At 42.7% G+C, this 21304-nt stretch overlaps 1 protein-coding gene across 1 annotated transcript; it reads right to left on the bottom strand.

Moving 5' to 3' along the window:
• Positions 1-12924: 12924 nt before the first annotated feature.
• Positions 12925-20274, bottom strand: LOC134815451 (serine/arginine repetitive matrix protein 1-like). Its single transcript, XM_063823986.1, has 2 exons — positions 20233-20274; positions 12925-14217 (listed from the first exon to the last, which is right to left on the bottom strand). Exons 1-2 carry the CDS (start codon positions 20272-20274, stop codon positions 12925-12927), a joined length of 1335 nt encoding a protein of 444 aa, XP_063680056.1.
• Positions 20275-21304: the final 1030 nt, after the last annotated feature.

Here is a 21304-nt window from a genome sequence, read left to right as displayed (position 1 = left end):
AGTGAGTATTGTTGTGGATTTGAGTCGCAATCTTGGTACAAAGGCTCTACGGGAATCAGTAATAAGTTCAGCAAATAAGCCTGTAGAAATTCCAGCATCGATGTGTGGTGATGAATTTCTCCTATTTTCTGCTCAGGAAATAAAAGGTATTGTATTAGGTTTGAGGCGAATATTTTGCTCTTTATTGTATAACTATATTACATGAATGATATGGAAGGGGTTTCTTTGACTATTGTCAGTAGCCACATACTAGGTTACATCCTGGCTAACTAGTAACCACATACTAATAACTACGTTATACTCATCAGGATATAACACTACTGCCTGTTAATAGCCCGGCTATTAACGAACCTTTACAATGAATGACACGGTGATCAAAACACACAAATTCCACGATTCCTAAATTTACAAGACTTATCTAAATAGACCTGAACTGTTATTCTGTACCAGTCCGTACCTGTCTACCAGTCTACGCGAGTCTACCAATTCTTTAAGGTATTGACATCTTGCTCTAACTTTTACTCACATGACCTGTAGAGTTTTGGCGCGAAAAAAGGAAATTAGTAAACGAAACAGCTTTGAAAAATTCGTTAAAACCTAAGGCACCAGCGATTCATGCCACAGGTTTTCTGTCTTCACGTGGTCATGTTAAAGTTTATAATTTATGTTAAGGTTTGGAGATGTTTAGAATATTTATCAGGTAATTAATAAAATATATTTGAGAAACTTCGATCAAAAACAAATAATTTGCACGAAGAACTCCCATCTACTCTAAAAATCTCTCAAAGAGAGCTAGTTTCGGCAAATCCAAAAGACACTGTTACTTTTAATGGTCAGACAATATTGCGAGCGAAGCTCATGCACTCTCATTTTTTGTGAATCTGTCAACGAGCAGTCATCACATTTGTTCAATTTTTCACAGGTCCATACTCAAATCTATGACTGTAGCTGGTACCAGGGAACGTTTGAAGCATGAAACGATGATAACAAGGCGTCACAGCAGCTAACAGTAACTTGGAACTACAACTCACTTTCCTTACAATCGACACAATATCACAGTTTAAACGTCTATCCCAACTTGTACTGGTAAAAGCGTCGTATCCCCCTGAAGACTGAGTGAAACTAAACCTATCTCTAAAGAAAACAATTGTAAGTGAAATCGATGTAAAGCAAAGTATACGTCAAGGATTAGGAACGATGTCTCACAGACCTATTAGCATTATTAATAACAATATATTCGGCAAAGTAAAGCTGGGATATAAGCATATACTGCATGACTGTTTTATAGCGCTTGAGACGCGTCGAGAATCCTTCATACCCGTTCTCTCACTCTCTACCGTACTGGAATATGCTTTTTAGCTAAGTTATTGGCAGGTGATACAAAAGTGCTATAACCGGATCATTCCTAAGAATAAGCACACTAGTAGTGTTACTATACCTGCAGGCACGGAGTGGAATGCAGGTAGGTCACAAACCTGGCACAAGGTTAGAAACCTGGCACAAGGTTAGAAACCTGGCACAAGGTTAGAAACCTGGCACAAGGTTAGAAACCTGGCACAAGGTTAGAAACCTGGCACAAGATTAGAAACCTGGCACAAGGTTAGAAACCTAGCACAATGTTAGAAACCTGGCACAATGTTAGAAACCTGGCACAAGGTTAGAAACCTGGCACAAGGTTAGAAACCTGGCATCAGATGTTGACTTCAGTTGAACAAGGAGCATCTAAGAAAGGCTGGAATGGAATTGGAAGAACTCAACTTCAGAGGCTAAGCCGAGAGTTCAAAAGAATTCGGTTCATAGCTGTAAAAACAGGGTTATAAAAACTAAAGTTTAACAGACCAACGATTTACGCAATTCTAAATTCCTTAACGAAATTATAATGCCTATTACATTAAGTCGCGATTATTAATAGATTGGAAACTAGAAAGTTGAAAATAGCGGCCCTTAGGTTCACTATTGAAAGGGCACAGCTGATCGCTGAAGTTCAGCACCTGTAGTCTTTTGAAAGAAATGTGAATGAAGAAACCTTCATCGTCCTTCTTTCCCCGATAACCTAGAGGCCCATATAATAGTGATCCTAGTGACCTCTAGCCCTAGTCCCTACTGTCCAATCAGCTCATAAGTATCAGCACTGATGAAGTTAAATAACCACCTCGTGGCTCAGCTTGCTAAGCCCATTCGCGTTAAAGGCACCAGATATTCGTGCCACACACAGGTTAAACCCTAAGGCACCAGTGATACGTGGTCATGTTAAACGCGAGGTTTGGAGATGTTTAGAAATGTTGTCAGGGCATATTGATATAGTACTTAGATTAGAGGTCACAGGTTTTCTGGCTCGATATGGTCATGTTAAACTCGAGGGTGGACTTTATGTTAAGCTGTTTGGATTGTTTACAATTTTTGCCAGTGCATAAAGGCTAGATATCATCAATACTTTTACAACGACAAAGAAATAAAATATACGCGAAAGAAATGAAGAATTAATTAAAAGAGAGTAGAGGAGAATACCGGAAAAATAAAAACAGAATCAGACGAAGATAAAAAAAAGAATATATTTTTAAACAGAATTTAAAAAGAAACCGAAACTAGTTATAGAGAGAGAAGTCCTAAAAGTCCGAGATATACGTCAGAAGAAAAAAACGGCCAAGCAACGAACACATCCAAAAGCTGGGGCCCACCAATTGGGAGATGACATTTAACAGTCTAAATGCAGTCTGTTGAAAGCCATGCGAGCATGCGGACTCGTTGAAAGCAAATGCGGTAGAAGGCAGGCGCGGAACTAGATCTATATATTAAAACCATGTTAAAACACAAGGTCTAGGACGTGACCACGCTCTGCATCTACCACATTAAATATATTCAATGTACACTCTGACACAAACCCAACTAGTTCGACCTCTCTTCGATCTTTAGTGCTGAAATTAGAACTACACCCAATACACTAACCGTCAAATTGAGCTTCAATCGAATTATGTAAAGATTGTACAGTTCAGCTGAACACGGACTCCCAAACCTGAAACCACTTTAGGATAAGGAATTTAAGTATACTAGGCTAGACAGAAGGAGAGCTCTGACAGACATATTAATGGTCATTTGTCTGACAGACAGAAAGGAATGGCGGAATGTAAAAAGTCACAAATCACTAAAAGTCGTACGAAGAAAAATATATTGTGTCTATAAATTCGATAAGACTATGATGGAATAAGATAAGCAAGCTACTCCAGTTAACGTATTTTAGTTTTACCTAGGTCATGCAGGCGGGGAAGCCGTTGAAATGAACGTGTGAGCTGTAGTGTTACTTAAACCAGTACACCGACATTTCACAGGACATTTCACATGCCGACAAACCGCATGAATATTAATTGAATAAATTAATTCAACTTCTAGTTCTGTCACGTCAAGCTGAAAAGTTAAAACAGTATTACCACACGGTTCAATAGAATGTGGTCCGGAATGTGGTCCGTCCAGTGCAAGTACGTGGTTAGAGTTGGGTGGAAGTTTACTGGAAAGAAAAAGCAGAACTCAACACCACAGTTGACGAAACTTATTGACTTCTGATTAAATATTACATGATATATACTGATAAGGTAATGTGAGCTTAACCTGACTAGTTTTACAATTTAATTATTATTTAATAGAGATTTGATTGTGACGTAATTGAAATAACCAACATGAAATTGATTGACAATTAACTCATATTAAGCTCATCATATTAATTAGAACTCAATGAGATAGCAAATTGGACGTAGGTAAACGGGCTGAGACTACGAGTTAATTATGGTAAGAAGGCAGTCCACTAGCAGAACTACACTCAGTAGTGATCTCCACGCATATCTAGATGTGCAAGGAGGGTAGCACACTGGTTGGCATGTATCACACATAAGCACACTGTGTGTCATAAATTTTAGTGGGCAACACTGCTGTGCCGTACGTCTTGCTGCCGTTAAAATGCCGTTAAAATGCCGTGCTGCTGCCGTTATAATGTAATTGGGATTGTCAGGATCTGAAGGGATACTTCTTGCCCGAAAAATCTCAGTTTTGGTAGTTAATGGCGCCGGATTGCACGATCAGCTGCTGTTGTCACAGCTATATCCAGTACAGAGGTCAGAAAGTGCGTATAACCTAGTCCGAGAGAGTGACTTCAATACACGCTTTTCAGATCGAAATACATGTTCGGTATGTGATGGCTACTCTGTAGAGAATATAATTCTGATCGCGTGAACTTTTCTATTTCTAGTGTTCGTATCTTCAACTCAATTCTTAATGCTACCTTTACAGTTTACATGTTATGTGAGGAGGCGCCAATTTGAATTAATAAAATTCAAGCTATCAAGTTTGACCACTTACCATAATATTATGGATTCTCGATAAAAGCAAAACACAAAAAAAGAATAAAAGTTCAGTGCAGGTAAACGATGTTTTACCAACAACTTTTCCTTGTAACCTCGTACTCTTCGTCGGTAGTAGAAACCCAGTTAAAATTATGGCTTGAATACCCCTGCAAGTGCTGGAATATGATGGCCCACTGAAGAATTTAGGTCATTATGTTAAACCCTGCAAGGAGCGTCAATATTAACACTTGTTTTAATCTGTTTAATAATTCTAGAAGGCCACGTCCATGAAGTTAAATACTTGAAAATAGCATTTCTGCAGAAAAATAGCATTTCTGCAGAAAAACAGCCTTAATTCTGAAGAAATAAAATTTAGAAAACTGCAACCAACCAACTTGTAACTGCCGTATAAATCAATCGAAAACCCCTACTAACTTACTAAAGACGAGCCAGCGTAAACACAGGCTCAAAGTAGCAAGGTTTGAACTCTGTTGAGGTGCTGAAGAGCCAGCGTAAACACCTAACAGGCTCAAAGCAGCAAGGTTTGAACTCTGTTGAGGTGCTGAAGAGCGCGTGTTTACTGTTAAGCCGGTAATAATAACGCGGGGTATAAAGACCGATACCAGCAAGGCAGGGAATCACCTCAAGTCAACACCACCGCCTCCCCAACGGCTCCAGCAACCGGGACAAGTGCCGAAAGGTGCCGAAAGGTGTGTGAATACTGAATATGGAGTATATATATAGAATACAGGTGGAATACAGGTAGATTGGGTTATTTAGGAGCTATTTCGGGGGACTCATGGTGGGAGTGGTGGGTGGTAGCTGTGCAGTTGTACTGGTCATATTAGTGAGGGACAGTGACGGGAACATGCCTGGTCTATTAGTGGGTGACTTGCAGTTATGCAACTGCAACATTACTGTCAGAGCAAGGTAATGGAGAGACAATAAGAAGTTAATAAAGAAGGGTTGTCTTATCAGTTTCGTAGACGCTAATTATGATATAGTTAATTGAAACTCTGTGATGTATAGAAATTGTTAATTAATAATTTAGAAAGTGGTAATTAATAATTTAGAAATTGTTAATTGAAAATTTAGAAATTGTTAATCAATAATTTAGAAATTGTTAATTAATAATTTAGAAATTGTTAATTAAAAATTTAGAAATTGTTAATTACAAATTTAGCTCCAACAATACCATAAAATAATAACAGCGTCTTCGTTATTGGCATCGGAGAAACCATGGTTATTCAAGACGAAATGACCTAGCTAAATAAAATTTTATTTTTGAATAAAATATGCAAAATACATCAAAATCAAATAGAGAGACACGCTAGGTCATGGATTTATTTATTGGCGCTGTCAAATTGTGTCTCGAATGTGGGTTAGCTCGTAATTAACAAGTCCGCCCATTTATATGAGAAGTATGTCTGATGTAGTGTTGCTATGGTAACTAGTATGTCTGAAGTAGGTCTGTGAAGAAAGCAAATAAATGCGCCAGGAATTAGCCGGGCTAATATGTATTCGCAAACACTTCGTTTCTAATAATAATTGTAGCCGGGAACAAATGATATACGCGGAACAAATACCTGGAATAACATGACAGATAACTGAAGAGTGCCGGAGCATTCCTGACATTTGGCACGTACAGTTAATTACATGGCAATACAACAACGTCAGAATTAATATATATACATAATTAATATATATAAATATAATTTATAGTCGTATAAAGTTATTGATTATAGAACTACGCAATGGCCATCCTCTCCACAATTCGTGCGAACACCATATTATAAAAACGTAGAGTGGTCCGCATTTTACAGGGCGGATGTCAAACAGACGTGGTTTAAAACTTAATCCGTCGGCTAAAAGTCGAGTTTTACAGATGTAAGAACTAAAAGCGGGCACAATTTGTGAGCATGACGTTGCGGGGGACCGGTTTTACAAGTATCTTTTAAATGTTGACGGGGCCACCCTCCGACATGTTTTAGATATTGACAGTACCGACTGTTTTTCATCCTGCGACGGGAAGCACTTAGCCTTCAAGTGCAAGCCAGTAAGTGTGCGGCAGAGTAAGAAGGAGTAGCTCTGTGGAGCACAGTTAGTTGTGCCTGGCACGGCCGCTCACCACGCTTATCACCAGATTGTTTGAACACGCCACGTGGCAGGACACTGTTGACCGTTAACCACGTAGCTGTAACGTTTTTACAGGGGTCATTCATCGGAAATGCGAAGTGTGCCAGCGTCATCCGCTACAATTTGGAGTTCTAAAGAAACAAAAAAGCCGGCTTTGTAACAATTTTATGGCATAAAATACGTAAGGAACTAAAAAGGGCAAATCTTTGTGGAAAAATGCAATTTCTTAGTCTGGCATTGCTGCCAAAGTGCAGATCATGTGCTGTGCAAATTAAAGTTCTCCTGACAATTGACAAGCCGTTGTTACACATTGTGCATCGCTAAAAACATACAAGACGACGTTGATCTCCCTGGAGAGCAATAAAAGCAAAAGATTTGACAACTTATTCTTAATGAAGATCACTTCAAACGAGGAAGGAGCACACAAAAATATGCAATGGTGGGGCTAACAATGTAAAGAAGACTGCAAAATTCCCTACTCAGTACAGAGTCGGGCTACTTAGTTTAGGATTGTCACGGTTGACTGGAGTCAGCAGTTCTAGTACAGCTTCTGCTAAATGCTGTTAAATAACCCCCCAGTTTTAGTAACAGGACTTAACAGGTACGCAAAGTGCAAGGTGGTAACAGGGCAGGGTAAGGCGGTTAACAGGGCAGGGCAGTGCAATATTGTGGCGCTAGCAAGGTGGTACCAGGGCAGGGGAGTGCAACATTGGGCCTAATTTGGACAAAATATGGGCGTGGCTGCCCCGCGGGCTCCGTTTGGCGGTTGGGGTCCGGGACCCCCTCAAAAGTTTGGTCACCGGTCCTAATTTGTTGGTCGAAAACAATTTTCACAAAAAAATCATTGTGGCGGTAGCTAGGTGGTAATTCTACTCAGAAGACAATAAATAGTTAAATAATGTAGTTCAGGGACAATGGCGCAAGCCGTGGTGACTGTCACATAGCAGGGACGGTCAAGCAATCTCCCACCCTCAAATCAGCAGTAACATGACAGTGACCAGTGTAGAGTAACATGACAGTGTAGAGAACACCTACACCCTCCTCCTCCTCCACCAGCAACACCTCCCTCCCTCAATACAATTAGACAGCTAATTGCTCGATCTGAGCTATTGTTTATACAGTCGCTGAAGGGGGGCTGGTTACTAGGGTCTCACTGGAGCTGATAATTCTGCACCCCCGGTGGTCGGGGGTCGTACCATATCACAAACAGTAAACACTGTCGGGGTTGGAATAATTATCAGTGCATGGGTTGCTTATACCGGGTAACCGGGTGCATACTCCGTGATGAGGAGGCTGGGGACCTTCATACCGGGTAACCGGGTGCATACTCCGTGATGAGGAGGCTGGGGACATTCATACCGGGTAACCGGGTGCATACTCCGTGATAAGGAGGCTGAGGAGCTTGATGAGCAACACTGAATCTATAGCGGCTAATTAGCGGAGACAGGACTGTAGGGTGAACTGTGACACACTTGCTCGAGTGTACACTGTGAGAGTGGTTATTGAACGGTCAGAGAACAGTTAGTTAGCTTGAAATCAATCTCACTGTAGACAGGCTGAAGATGACTCTATTGTGGGGCTGGTTCCCGCACGTCACACTATATCCGCGGCTGGGGTCCACAAAGCAGCCCCCTGTCATCAAGACTATCGCACCCCACTCTCTCTCCCTCTCTCAGCTCTGAAACAATGGGTGAAGATCTAATGGTAGAGTTAATGAGGGCATGATGACTTCTGATTCTCTCTCTCTCTCTCTCTCTCTCTCTCTCTCTCTCTCTCTCTCTCTCTCTCTCTCTCTCTCTCTCTCTCTCTCTCTCCCTCCCTCCCTCCCTCCCTCCCTCCCTCCCTCCCTCCCTCCCTCCCTCCCTCCCTCCCTCCCTCCCTCCCTCCCTCCCTCCCTCCCTCCCTCCCTCCCTCCCTCCCTCCCTCCCTCCCTCCCTCCCTCCCTCCCTCCCTCTCTCTCTCTCTCTCTCTCTCTCTCTCTCTCTCCTCCCTCCCTCCCTCCCTCCCTCCCTCCCTCCCTCCCTCCCTCCCTCCCTCTCTCTCTCTCTCTCCCTCTCTCTCTCTCTCTCTCTGTCTCCCCCCTCGTCAGGGGGCAGCAGCAGCAGCACTGTTGCTATTTATAGAATAGCTTATAACGGTCTCCTCCCGCACAATCAACATTATTGGATCTGCTACACTTGCAGTGAGGGAGATCATGTGAGTAGTTACACGTAGGAAGAAACAAGGCTCCGGCCGCTTCTTCGTATAAACGCAGAAATCTGGCAGACATCTTTAACGAGCACAATTATGATGGCAAGGAGTCGAGGACGGGTAAATTTTGCTCTCAAATTGTAGTAATATTAAAGTTACGTGGCTTCGTGCATGAACATTTACAAAGGTAACTGCTCGTTCCTGCATTGGCTCCCCAGCTTAAGAGAGCTAACAATCAGTACAAGACGCGGACATTGTGGGCAACTACAAGATTATACGTCATTCCCGGATCACACATAATGAAGTGAATGTGTCGTTCAGCTAGACGCTAGAGGCTGGCATAATTTTCTAATCTGGCTATATTTGCAACCTTCAATAATCGCTGTGTTGAACAGAGAGCCGCGATATGGCCGGCTGTTCTTCTCAGATGAGTTCGGTGGTACAATACCATTACCATTATCACTTGCAGTGTAACGGCAGGTGTCAGGATTTTGGTAAAGACTTTGCAGCTGTGGTCACACTTCCGGGGCAGGTGTGTGCGGGTGTGTATCCGGGGTTATTTAGCTTCATAATGACTGGTAAATGGAGAGCACTATGTCGTGCTAACAACTAATTCACATGCGTGTCAGCGTGTGTTGCGCATAAGATATTGGTTTTAAACCTACCTTTCTTAACTTTCGAGTTTAACATTAATTTTCGAGCGTGCGTGACCAATACCTTTCGTAACTTTTAACTTTTGAGTTTAACATTAATTTTAGAACGTACTAATTCGCGTGATAGTCCAGTGTAGAGCGAGTTATCATCAACCATTAAATATCCTTGAGTCTCAGAGAACTACGAAGCTGCTGCTGGGGTACCACTCAACATCGTCTAGGACCTACGGCTACACGTACACGGGGATTTCCTGAACGCGCCAAATCTCTGGAGGCTAACCCACTGATTTTTTATAAATCTAAATCATTGTTAATTAACATTACGCCGTTGATTTAGATCAACCGCAACTGGTTTAGCTTCCCAAGTAATGACTTATGCATTGATCTGGTTTCATAATATTATGATACTGATAGGTTTCATTACTTGATGTCAAACTTGTCCAGCAAAAAATATTACATTTACGTTTCGTTTAAACACCAGTAAATTATTTAGGTTTACGTCAAAATGTTTAAAAAAACCTAGCAGATAACATCTCAGTAATAGGCACGATTCAATTTCCATACAGCTAGCACAAAAAGTAATCATTAACCTCGACCATCAAAGATTTGACTATACGAAAAAGTTATAAGGCTGACCTGACACGAGCGACAATGAATTTAACAAAGAGTGGTTGTGGTATCAAAGTCTGGTGTAACGGCTGTTTAGCACAACCATTACTCGAAGTTGCAACAATGTCTATAATATAATCCTAAAACTGTAGTCTTTTGTACTGCGCAATCCTGCATATTTTTCAGCAGAATATCATTTAAGTAAGCTTGTCAAGGAAGTCGCGATTCAGGCACTGCCTTTGTTAAATAGCCAAATTGTTCCGGTAACAGTGGTGGTGGTTAGTGAGTCTCGTGCAACCAGGGAAGCAGGTAGGTACAGGTGGAACTAAAAGGTGGAAAATAGAATCTCTTAGACGTCATACCAGATTGTCTTCCAGTAAAGGGGTACTGCACGCACAACAAATGCAACAAATGCAAACTATGTATCAAACAGGTTAATCCAGCGGCGGGTGGTCTGAGGGTGAAGTTGTAACCTGGCAAATTCTTCAGTACCAGGTTTAGCAAACTAAACTAGAAAGCTAGAAGTATTTGTAAGAGACCAGCTGCACAGTGGACCCGCCCCTTCGTTACAACACGTTAGTGAAAAGTTGTGGGGGTCACCAGTTTTGTTGCTTTCTGCAACTTTTCAAGAACATTATGTTTGTAAAAGTTTAATTTATCGTTCAAATGTGATAAACTTAGTTTGCTCTTATATATTAAGGAAGCATATTATTATTAAATTAATTCCGCCTGTAAAAGCAATCGATCATTAATAATGTGATTGAAAATGCTCGCTACTTATTGGCCAAGTCGTTGAGATCAAACAGTTATTTGCAACATTTCATCGCACTTAAGTAAGCAAACGATGTCGTGATCGAATCTCAACATGGACGCCACCAACTGTAATGCTCAACAAACAAAAATAAAAAGACAATTCTGAAGTGGTGTTGAGAGAAGAGCTGAGAGAAAAGAGGAGAAATCTAGCAATTTTAGCGTAGGGCCTGACATGTGCACTTATAGCAGGATACCTGCCCAATGGTATTGGACTAGATCTGACAGGCTCTGAGTCCTGAACAGTTGTCATTCCGGCCAATTTAGTGAGACACGGACTGATTGAAACACATCTTTTCTTGACAGAAGTCTCTATTCCTGTTAAAACACAGATTTGTCACAGTCAGTCCGTAGTCTTAAACTTCTACCATATACTTAGACTAATGCCACAAACCTGGCACAATGCCACAAACATGACACCAACCTGGCACAATACCACAAACATGACACATACCTTCCCCCTACTACACTTCACTCAGGACAGCACACCAGGACTGTGGGTACACTATAATCTGGTCATTGGGCCTCCTATCTTTTTAGAAAAACACCTCCTCTCACCCACACCAGAATGTGTCGATAATACTGGACCAGGAGGGAGGAGGAGGAGGAGGAGGAGGAGGAGGAGGAGGAGGAGGAGGAGGAGGAGGAGGAGAAGGAGGAGGAGGAGGAGGAGGAGGAGGAGGATGAGGAGGAGGAGGAGGAGGAGGAGGAGGAGGAGGAGGAGGAGGGAGAGGAGGAGGAGGGGGAGGAGGAGGAGGAGGTGGAGGAGGAGGAGGAGGAGGAGGAGGAGGAGGAGGAGGAGGAGGAGGAGGAGAAGGAGGAGGAGGCGGAGGAGGAATTAGAGAGTTACAGAGGGACAACACAAGCCAGTATTTGTAACAGCGCATATTTGTAGGTGGAAGAGCAGAGGAGAAGTAGCCAGGAGATTGACGTCAGGTCAGCACAGAGTGGGGTGGTCGGCTGCTGTACATATTACAAACCCCCTATTCATAGCGCAGGCTAACCAGTATCAATATATCCACAGATCTAATTATAATCATGTCTCCCCGACAGTGGCTGGCATCCCCGGGGGAATTGGCCAAGAAATTACAATAACGCAATCCGGGCCTCCTATTAACCATCATGAAACATCACTGGCATGTGACCGGCACATAATACTGGTATGTTGCACGCTGTGAACTGTGAAGTGGGAGGTTTTCGCGCGGTTTTCAAATTTCATCCAATTTAGAGGAGCGCATTACAATCGGGCACGTGATATCCAAGCAAGCAGCAAGACACGCACTGGACAGGTGTCGAAGTGGTAGTCATGACAACAACTATGATTGTGACACGAGGATCCAGAGGTGCAAGATGCAACTTAATGGACAATTTTTAGAATTCTTAAGAAAGAGACTACATATTAACCAACAACATAGCATAGTAAAAGTGTTTCGGCGTTCGGTAAGCTTCAAATGGCATTATTAAACTGCTTTCAGAACTTAATTTGCGAATACTAAACTTTTGCAAACGTACTAAACGTATCCAACTTGATTAGTGGGAGACATTAGGGTGGCAGTAAGATAGAATGAATATTAATATAATAGTTAAACAAAGCCAACATAACAGTCAAAGCTCTGACTAATTGTTCAACAAAACAAGGTTTTACATTATTTACAAACATGACATTATACATAACACGTATGTGACCTACTGTGACTTTGCCAAGAAACGCACTAGAAACACCAGCAATCCCCGTGGTAAATGTGCACTATAACACCCCACTCCCCGGGCTGCTTCATACTAGTAATGATTAATGAACACGCACAGTCACAGTGTGCAGCAGCAGCAGCATATGGCCTATCGAGAGCACTCCTGGCTGCACTAATAACTAATGTTTATGATGGGGTTAAAGGGGGAAGTGTGGCTGAAGTTTCCGTTATATCATGCACTTGATCTCGTTAAGTATATTTACTTGAGGTTACTGTAGATGCTAAGTAGATGATAAGTGACCATTTGCCCATTTAAATATTACTGCCGTATCTCCCCCAGGCCATATAGCAATCCCATTATCAGTCCGCTTACACTGAAAAAAAACCGATTACATAAAACAGTCGTGATACCAGTGTTCAGCTGTTGCGGCTTAACGTTTATATCATTAAACTTCCTGGTTTCACGTGACAACAGCATGAGGTGGGATTGGGTGAGTAGAGGGGGTTTCACAGCTCTCGTCTGATTGGGTGAGGGAGTTTCCCAGCTCTCGTCTGATTGGGTGAGGGAGTTTCCCAGCTCTCGTCTGATTGGGCGAAGGGGTTTCCCAGCTCTCGTCTGATTGGGTGAGGGAGTTTCCCAGCTCTCGTCTGATTGGGTGAGGGGGTTTCCCAGCTCTCGTCTGATTGGGTGAGGGAGTTTCCCAGCTCTCGTCTGATTGGGTGAGGGAGTTTCCCAGCTCTCGTCTGATTGGGTGAGGGAGTTTCCCAGCTCTCGTCTGATTGGGCGAAGGGGTTTCCCAGCTCTCGTCTGATTGGGTGAGGGAGTTTCCCAGCTCTCGTCTGATTGGGTGAGGGGGTTTCCCAGTTCTCGTCTGATTGGGTGAGGGAGTTTCCCAGCTCTCGTCTGATTGGGTGAGGGAGTTTCCCAGCTCTCGTCTGATTGGGTGAGGGGGTGTCCCAGCTCTCGTCTGATTGGGTGAGGGGGTTTCCCAGCTCTCGTCTGATTTGGAGAGGGAGTTTCCCAGCTCTCGTCTGATTGGGTGAGGGAGTTTCCCAGCTCTCGTCTGATTGGGTGAGGGAGTTTCCTAGCTCTCGTCTGATTTGGAGAGGGAGTTTTTCAGCTCTCGTCTGATTGGGTGAGGGTGTTTCCCAGCTCTCGTCTGATTGGGTGAGGGAGTTTCCCAGTTCTCGTCTGATTGGGTGAGGGAGTTTCCCAGCTCTCGTCTGATTGGGTGAGGGAGTTTCCCAGCTCTCGTCTGATTTGGTGAGGGAGTTTCCCAGCTCTCGTCTGATTGGGTGAGGGAGTTTCCCAGCTCTCGTCTGATTTGGAGAGGGAGTTTCCAAGCTCTCGTCTGATTTGGAGAGGGAGTTTCCCAGCTCTCGTCTGATTGGGTGAGGAAGTTTCCCAGCTCTCGTCTGATTGGGTGAGGGGGTTTCCCAGCTCTCGTCTGATTGGGTGAGGGAGTTTCCCAGCTCTCGTCTAATTGGGTGAGGGGGTTTCCCAGCTCTCGTCTGATTGGGTGAGGGGGTTTCCCAGTTCTCGTCTGATTGGGTGAGGGAGTTTCCCAGCTCTCGTCTGATTTGGAGAGGGAGTTTCCCAGCTTTCGTCTGATTGGGCGAAGGGGTTTCCCAGCTCTCGTCTGATTGGGTGAGGGAGTTTCCCAGCTCTCGTCTGATTGGGTGAGGGAGTTTCCCAGTTCTCGTCTGATTGGGTGAGGGTGTTTCCCAGCTCTCGTCTGATTGGGTGAGGGGGTTTCCCAGCTCTCGTCTGATTGGGTGAGGGGGTTTCCCAGCTCTCGTCTGATTGGGTGAGGGTGTTTCCCAGCTCTCGTCTCATTGGTTAAGGAGGTCTCTTGCTTCCAATGATTGGCGGGGAGCCGTGAGTTGTATTGCAATCGAAGGCAGGCCTGCAGTAATTAATAAGAAGGCTCTACAGTGAGAGCATGGCTGGAGGTGTTGCTATATGGCTGGAGGTGTTGCTATATGGTATTATGCAGCTAAACTCAATAAACTTAGTGGAAACTAGGAGTAGGGCAGTCATTGTATAGCACACTAGGAACAGGGGGTCATTGCAGAACAGAGGGGGTCACTGCAGAGTGCAGAACAGAGGGGGTCACTGCAGAACAGAGGGGTCACTGCAGAACAGAGGGGTCACTGTAGAACAGAGGGGTCACTGCAGAGTGCAGAACAGAGGGGGTCACTGCAGAACAGAGGGGGTCACTGCAGAACAGAGGGGGTCACTGCATTGTGCAGAACAGAGGGGGTCACTGCAGAACAGAGGGGGTCACTGCAGAGTGCAGAACAGAGGGGGTCACTGCAGAACAGAGGGGGTCACTGCAGAACAGAGGGGGTCACTGCAGAGTGCAGAACAGAGGGGGTCACTGCAGAACAGAGGGGGTCACTGCAGAACAGAGGGGGTCACTGCAGAGTGCAGAACAGAGGGGGTCACTACAGAACAGAGGGGGTCACTGCAGAGTGCAGAACAGAGGGGTCACTGCAGAACAGAGGGGTCACTGTAGAACAGAGGGGGTCACTGCAGAGTGCAGAACAGAGGGGGTCACTGCAGAACAGAGGGGGTCACTGCAGAACAGAGGGGGTCACTGCATTGTGCAGAACAGATGGGGTCACTGCAGAACAGAGGGGGTCACTGCAGAACAGAGGGGGTCACTGCAGAACAGAAGGGAGTCACTGCAGAACAGATGGGCGGGGGACAATTGTCCACGTGTTTATCGTCGTACTCCACAGTGGTGAACTGAGAGGTCCACAATTGCCCACAACATGTTGATGTTGTTTATTGTGCTGTGGTCTAACTCCTTGTTAAGCACTTGAAGACAATGTCACAGACAAGTGGCAATAACAAACATCATAGTCAAGTGGCAATAACAAATGGCAATAACAAATGGCAATAACAAATAACAATAACAAATAACAATAACAAATAACAAGAATTAAGCATGCATACGGGAATAACAATTCACAAAAAACTTGCTGTCCCTGGATCAGGCTCATTACAAAACAGCTATTATCAAAACTGACTATTTGATATCAGTAATGATTAAATAATGTATACCGATGTGTAGCGATTAATAATAAGCTGCTAGAATATATAATACACGTACTAAATCATTATACTTTTACATTTATTCTTTCTGCAGCCCAGTGCGGAAACTGTTGTCTGTAAATAGCAGAACATATAAATTTAAAGATATGATGAACTATTTGAACAGCTCAAGATATAATGGTTGCCGACAAAACTATGTTTGTATAATGTGATATATAAACTACTTGTTAGAAGCATTAAAAAGCGACAAGGACCTTATGGTAAGGACCTTATGATTATCCTCAATCACACGGGACAGTTGATCGTTTTTATAAACGAGTATGTGTCTCCCCGGTAAGTAGTGGTTCGAGGATACAAGTACTGATCGAACATATGGAAAAAGACAGTTAATCATACAGGATAACTTATGTGAGACTGTGAAATTGGAGGAACAGGATGACCTAACAACATGTCTTCAGAAAGTAAGACTGTGAATCTAAAAATACACAACAGTATTCCAACATGTCAATACATTGTATTTGGACACGAAGGGAAACACGAATAAGGCTTAAATAAACTTAAATAAGGCTTGAAATCTTCCTTTTTATTAACATCATGAGAGCCTCCAATAATTTTTTATCAAGCAGTGCTAAAAGTATCAAAATCTCTTTAAAATATAAGCATGTCTCTTCGTAATGGAAAGCTACTTTAAACGATGTGCTCGACTGAAACATTTTTAACATGTGCACAAAGTTATACTGGACTTAATGTCGGCAGTGTCGATTAGCTTCCACTTCTGAAGCTCGGCGGTGGTCCCGGAGTCTTCACTTTGATTACAGTGCACAGTTGAGCGTGGTATTTTGCAAAATACACTACAATTGGACAGATAAACTACAGCTCAAAGCTCTATAATAGATACTAATGGGTTTCATATTTAGCATGTACAGTGAACTTGGGTTCCAATGGGTTATTCCAAGAAATTTCCCAGTTCGGATGACAAGTATGTGATCAAATGCCAAGCCATTAGCTATTAGCTCTTAACGTGGACCTTCAGAACATGAAGACAGAAGCTAAGCATCTACTTTCTAGAACACCGTAAAGAATTCCAGAGATGTCAAGAATATATCGCAACACACAATAAGCTATATAACAATAATTAACGTAATACCACGAATGGCTACCTCTGATCTCTGGTGGATGGCGAGCATGGTGTAACTAAAAGCGAGGAACATCAAATAGGATTAAAGGAGAAGGATGCTGATTCTGCTGCTGCTACTTTGAAAAACTCAACACGTTGCGGACGTACAGAGTGGCACGGTTAAAACCGAATGTACTGCACGAGTAGTACTGTACCTACGTGGACACCACTACGTGCCGATCTTCAATAAATTTTAGTAATATTACTGCATATAACTATATATATATTACATGACATGAGACACGAGCTTGGATCGGAGGAGTGAATATGTGTCAGTACAGGACAATAGCGCCAACTTTGCATTTGTTGACACTCGTACCTACTACTAAACCGAATCAGGGGACTTCAGATTTGAGAGACCTTACTGGGTCAGGCTAGGTTCACCCACTCATCGCTCCTCAAAAGCTAAATCTGTACATAATTATAGTTAGGTGATACTTTTATTTTTGAGCTCGTCAAACTTTACCATCTCTTCTTTAGTTGTAATATAGTACAAGAATTTAGCAGCGCAACAAAAATACCAAAGAATTTACAAAATTTTCAACCGAAGGCGCTCATTTTTCCGGTTCGTGATTAATTGCTCATTACCTTAATCGCCGAGTCTTCCTCAACAACGGGTGAGCTTTCAAATGAAATTTCGAACTGAGTGTTACTTCAGGGCGTTCTTTAAGGTAGATTCTTTAGCAAAATGACACTGCAACGAACAAGAAACAGAATATTCGTAAGTTACAAAGTATGTAGTTTTACGTTACCTTGCGGTAGCGGTGCAAAATGCACAGGGTGTCGTAATCCATGGTAAAACCACGTTCAGCAAACTCGATGTAGGTCAAATTTTACTGCGGTTACATCTGTCACTTAGTCTTTATGACAGATTCAGGGAAGCATATATAATTCGATTCATTAACTTGTAGCATGCACTGAACAGAAAGCTACTGCTAGAAACCAAATTGCAAGCCATTGATACATCTGCAGTGTCTTAGAATTTGTTCTCAAGGTCGTGTTAAAGTTAGAGAAACCACCCACAAAACTACAAAAGGATACAATGGAGAATAGTTTTATCATTAGCAATTCGAATATATTATGTGAAACTATTTAAACAACATTTGACAAGCTATACAACTACAAGATTGAAGCATTCTCCATAACTTTCTAATTCACAAAGGCGCCGGTTTTCTTTTCGCTCTTTGACAATAACATGTATAATGAAGTAATCAGCTGCATGGTAGAGGAGAAAAGAGAGGCGTAAAGGTGGAAAAAGTAGGGTTAGTTTTTACGGAATAGCTCAGGTTCGTGTATAACATGTGTAAAATATATGTGGAGTGTAGTAGACACCGGCATATATCACACAATATCACACAATATCACACAATATCACACAATATCACACAATATCACACAAATATCACACAATATCACACAAATATCACACAATATCACACAAACAACGATATGTGTGGCGGGTGGCAATGTTACATAAACACTAGGACTCATTGATTTAATAACTTTAATAAGATGGAAGATATACAGTGTGTATATAGTCTGGTAAAACCTGATAAATCCATACCAATGTCTAGAGTTGTGTTAAATAATAAAAGATGATTTGACGAAGGTGCAGAGTGCAGAGTGCAGAGTGCTCCTGAGTAAGACAACTTTATTACTCTGCAAAAGAAATAGTGCTCTCAATTATTGACCGGCCTATAACGTTCCGTGGGATTAATTCATAAATTAATTTTTATCAAAATGACATGTACTTACTCCCATACCCAAGCGTAACACGCTCTCCTCAATTCTCAGAGTTAAATAGTCAGTCTTACGATTTTCTCTGGGTAGTAAAAAGCACTTACCACTCTCTTTCTTCACGTTTTCATACCTCAAAATACAGGGGAGTGCGTCGTACTGAGTAATTGCGAGACTTGCTGACGTTTCATTATCCAGATTTATTGGAGTATGAAAAGAAACTTAAAATCACATACTGTATAAGATAAAACTGTCGGAGAGAAAATAAAATAAATAGAGAGGAGAGGGGAAATATATTTTAACAAAAAAATGGATCAGCGAAGTGAAGAAAATAAGAAATCTGACTTTAAGTAGTGTTCCTTGACGTAGTACAACTGATGTAGCGATTAATTGAGGAAAGGGTGTGTAGTTACCACTTAATTTGTACTAAATGTGTGAGGTGGCTGTATGAATTGAGTGTACAATGTTCCGTCACACATATAACCCACGTCACACACCATGATGCGTGGTGTGAGTGTTCCTACGTATAAAAACGTAGAGAGTTCAAGTCACCATGAAGCGATCAATATGCCATACAACTTGTAAGTTGTATAGTCACGTGACCAGGACCAATAGTCACGTGACCAGGACCAATAGTCACGTGACCAGGGCTAATAGTCACGTGACCAGGACCAATAGTCACGTGACCAGGACCAATAGTCACGAGACCAGGGTCAATAGTCACGTGACCAGGACCAATAGTCACGTGACCAGGGCCAATAGTCACGTGACCAGGACCAATAGTCACGTGACCAGGGCTAATAGTCACGTGACCAGGGCCAATAATCACGTGACCAGGACCAATAGTCACGTGACCAGGACCAATAGTCACGTGACCAGGACCAATAGTCACGTGACCAGGGCCAATAGTCACGTGACCAGGACCAATAGTCACGTGACCAGGACCAATAGTCACGTGACCAGGACCAATAGTCACGTGACCAGGACCAATAGTCACGTGACCAGGACCAATAGTCACGTGACCAGGACCAATAGTCACGTGACCAGGGTCAATAGTCACGTGACCAGGGCCAATAGTCACGTGACCAGGGCCAATAGTCACGTGACCAGTCGGTACTCCGCTCTCTTGACAGACAATATCTCAAGTTCACACCTCGCACAACTCCATGGATTACATGTTACGGTTACGCTTTAAACGGTTCACCCCCGTGATAGGTAATATCCCACATAATGTGTCCGGAGCTGAGCAAGATTTGCTTTCATCTCTGCCACGGAAGATAAATAATTACCTGCAAACAACAATTAGGCTGCCAAGCTACAAGCACATGGTTTCATGAAAGAACGCTCCGCTCTCTACTGCAGAGAGAGAGAGAAAGAGAGAGAGAGAGAGAGAGAGAGAGAGAGAGAGAGAGAGAGAGAGAGAGAGAGAGAGAGAGAGAGAGAGAGAGAGAGAGAGAGAGAGAGAGAGAGAGAGAGAGAGAGAGAGAGAGAGAGAGAGAGAGAGAGAGAGAGAGAGAGAGAGAGAGAGAGAGAGAAAATAACCCGACCATGTCTAATGACCTGCCAGATGGTTACAGAGTCAGCCACTACGGGCAAAGCAAAACGTCTCCAAAGTTAATAATAACAACGTCGCAGCAGGATCCGATCTGTAACGCTAATGATGATGGCTGCACTGGGGGGAAAGTGGGGAGGATTAGGGGAAGGAGTGTGACGTCAAGAAAAGTAGTAATAGCGAAGTATCCTTACACGGACCGTTGTACGTGTGTGCGTGTGCGTGTGGGTTATAGAGCTGACTGCTACTTGAAGTTGACACAAAACAAACATATTGCTCGCAAATTACCGGTGAAGTAGCTAAGTAGGTAGTCGCCAGCATATTATACATGGTATACCGCCAGGAGGAAGCAAAGCGGGGGTTCTACGGAATATTATTTTCATGCTAGACATGCCGATCTGGAGGTGCAGATTATGGAAGAGGAGGTGAAATTGTAGAAACAGCTGCATCTTGCACCTGGACACATATTGGCATAGATTGAACTTGTCATCGGTTGATATGTTGGAGTCACAAAGACGTGAAAACAAACGAAACTCGCGGCAAGTTGCGGCGATCGCGAATAAACAGAATCTTCAGACCATCAGGTTGGGTGTTGAGCCGCGCGCACGTGTCCATGAGACGATCATACATTAGCACATTAATTACAAAGTTCTTGTGGATGAGGCGTCTGTGGTGAGGCGTTAAATCTTGTGGAAGAGGCGTTGGGAGTTTAAATTTGCTGAGGGAAGAGCCGAAAATTAGTAATATTACAAAGATCATCAAATGTACGGCCGACCGATAATGATTGTAGACACAAATATTTCGCCCAATTTTAACGTTAATACATCGCTTTTCTCTTGTCTCTGAGTCAGAGAAAAAACATAAGTTTTCCAAATTAAAAAAATAAGTTTACCAACTATTATATATTTTGTCGTACGGCACGAATATTAATCATTCGTGGGTTACATGGTATACACCGATGTAGTAAAGCAATTATTGTCTTATTTTTTTTAGTCCGCGAGAGACTAGCGTTTAACGCTGCAATTAAAAAAGTTTCCAATACGAGCAAGTTACTATTACATATTAGATATTTAGTAAATTATGTGACCTAGTAAACTTTTGATTGTTTCACAAGTCTGCGAGGATTTATGCCCTCCAAAGGGTTTGGTGATGATTTAACAAAGTCTGACACATTAAGTCTGTATCTAACTTCTGCAGCAACTGATACATTTACAGGTCCGCGTACTCTGCAAGAATGTTGCAGATGACTAGTTAAAATAAAGAATTATGGGTTAAATAATCCAACAATTTACAACTGGACCGGTTGTGCTACACGTACCAAGTAAACTATCTGTCCTTATACTAACAGTAACATAATGTT

This window comes from Bolinopsis microptera, chromosome 5, assembly GCF_026151205.1.
Source record: "Bolinopsis microptera isolate Bmic1 chromosome 5, MBARI_Bmic_1.0, whole genome shotgun sequence".
NCBI lineage: Eukaryota > Metazoa > Ctenophora > Tentaculata > Lobata > Bolinopsidae > Bolinopsis > Bolinopsis microptera.
Note: the sequence above shows the minus strand (reverse complement) of the source record. Positions and strands in the feature narration are given on the sequence as shown.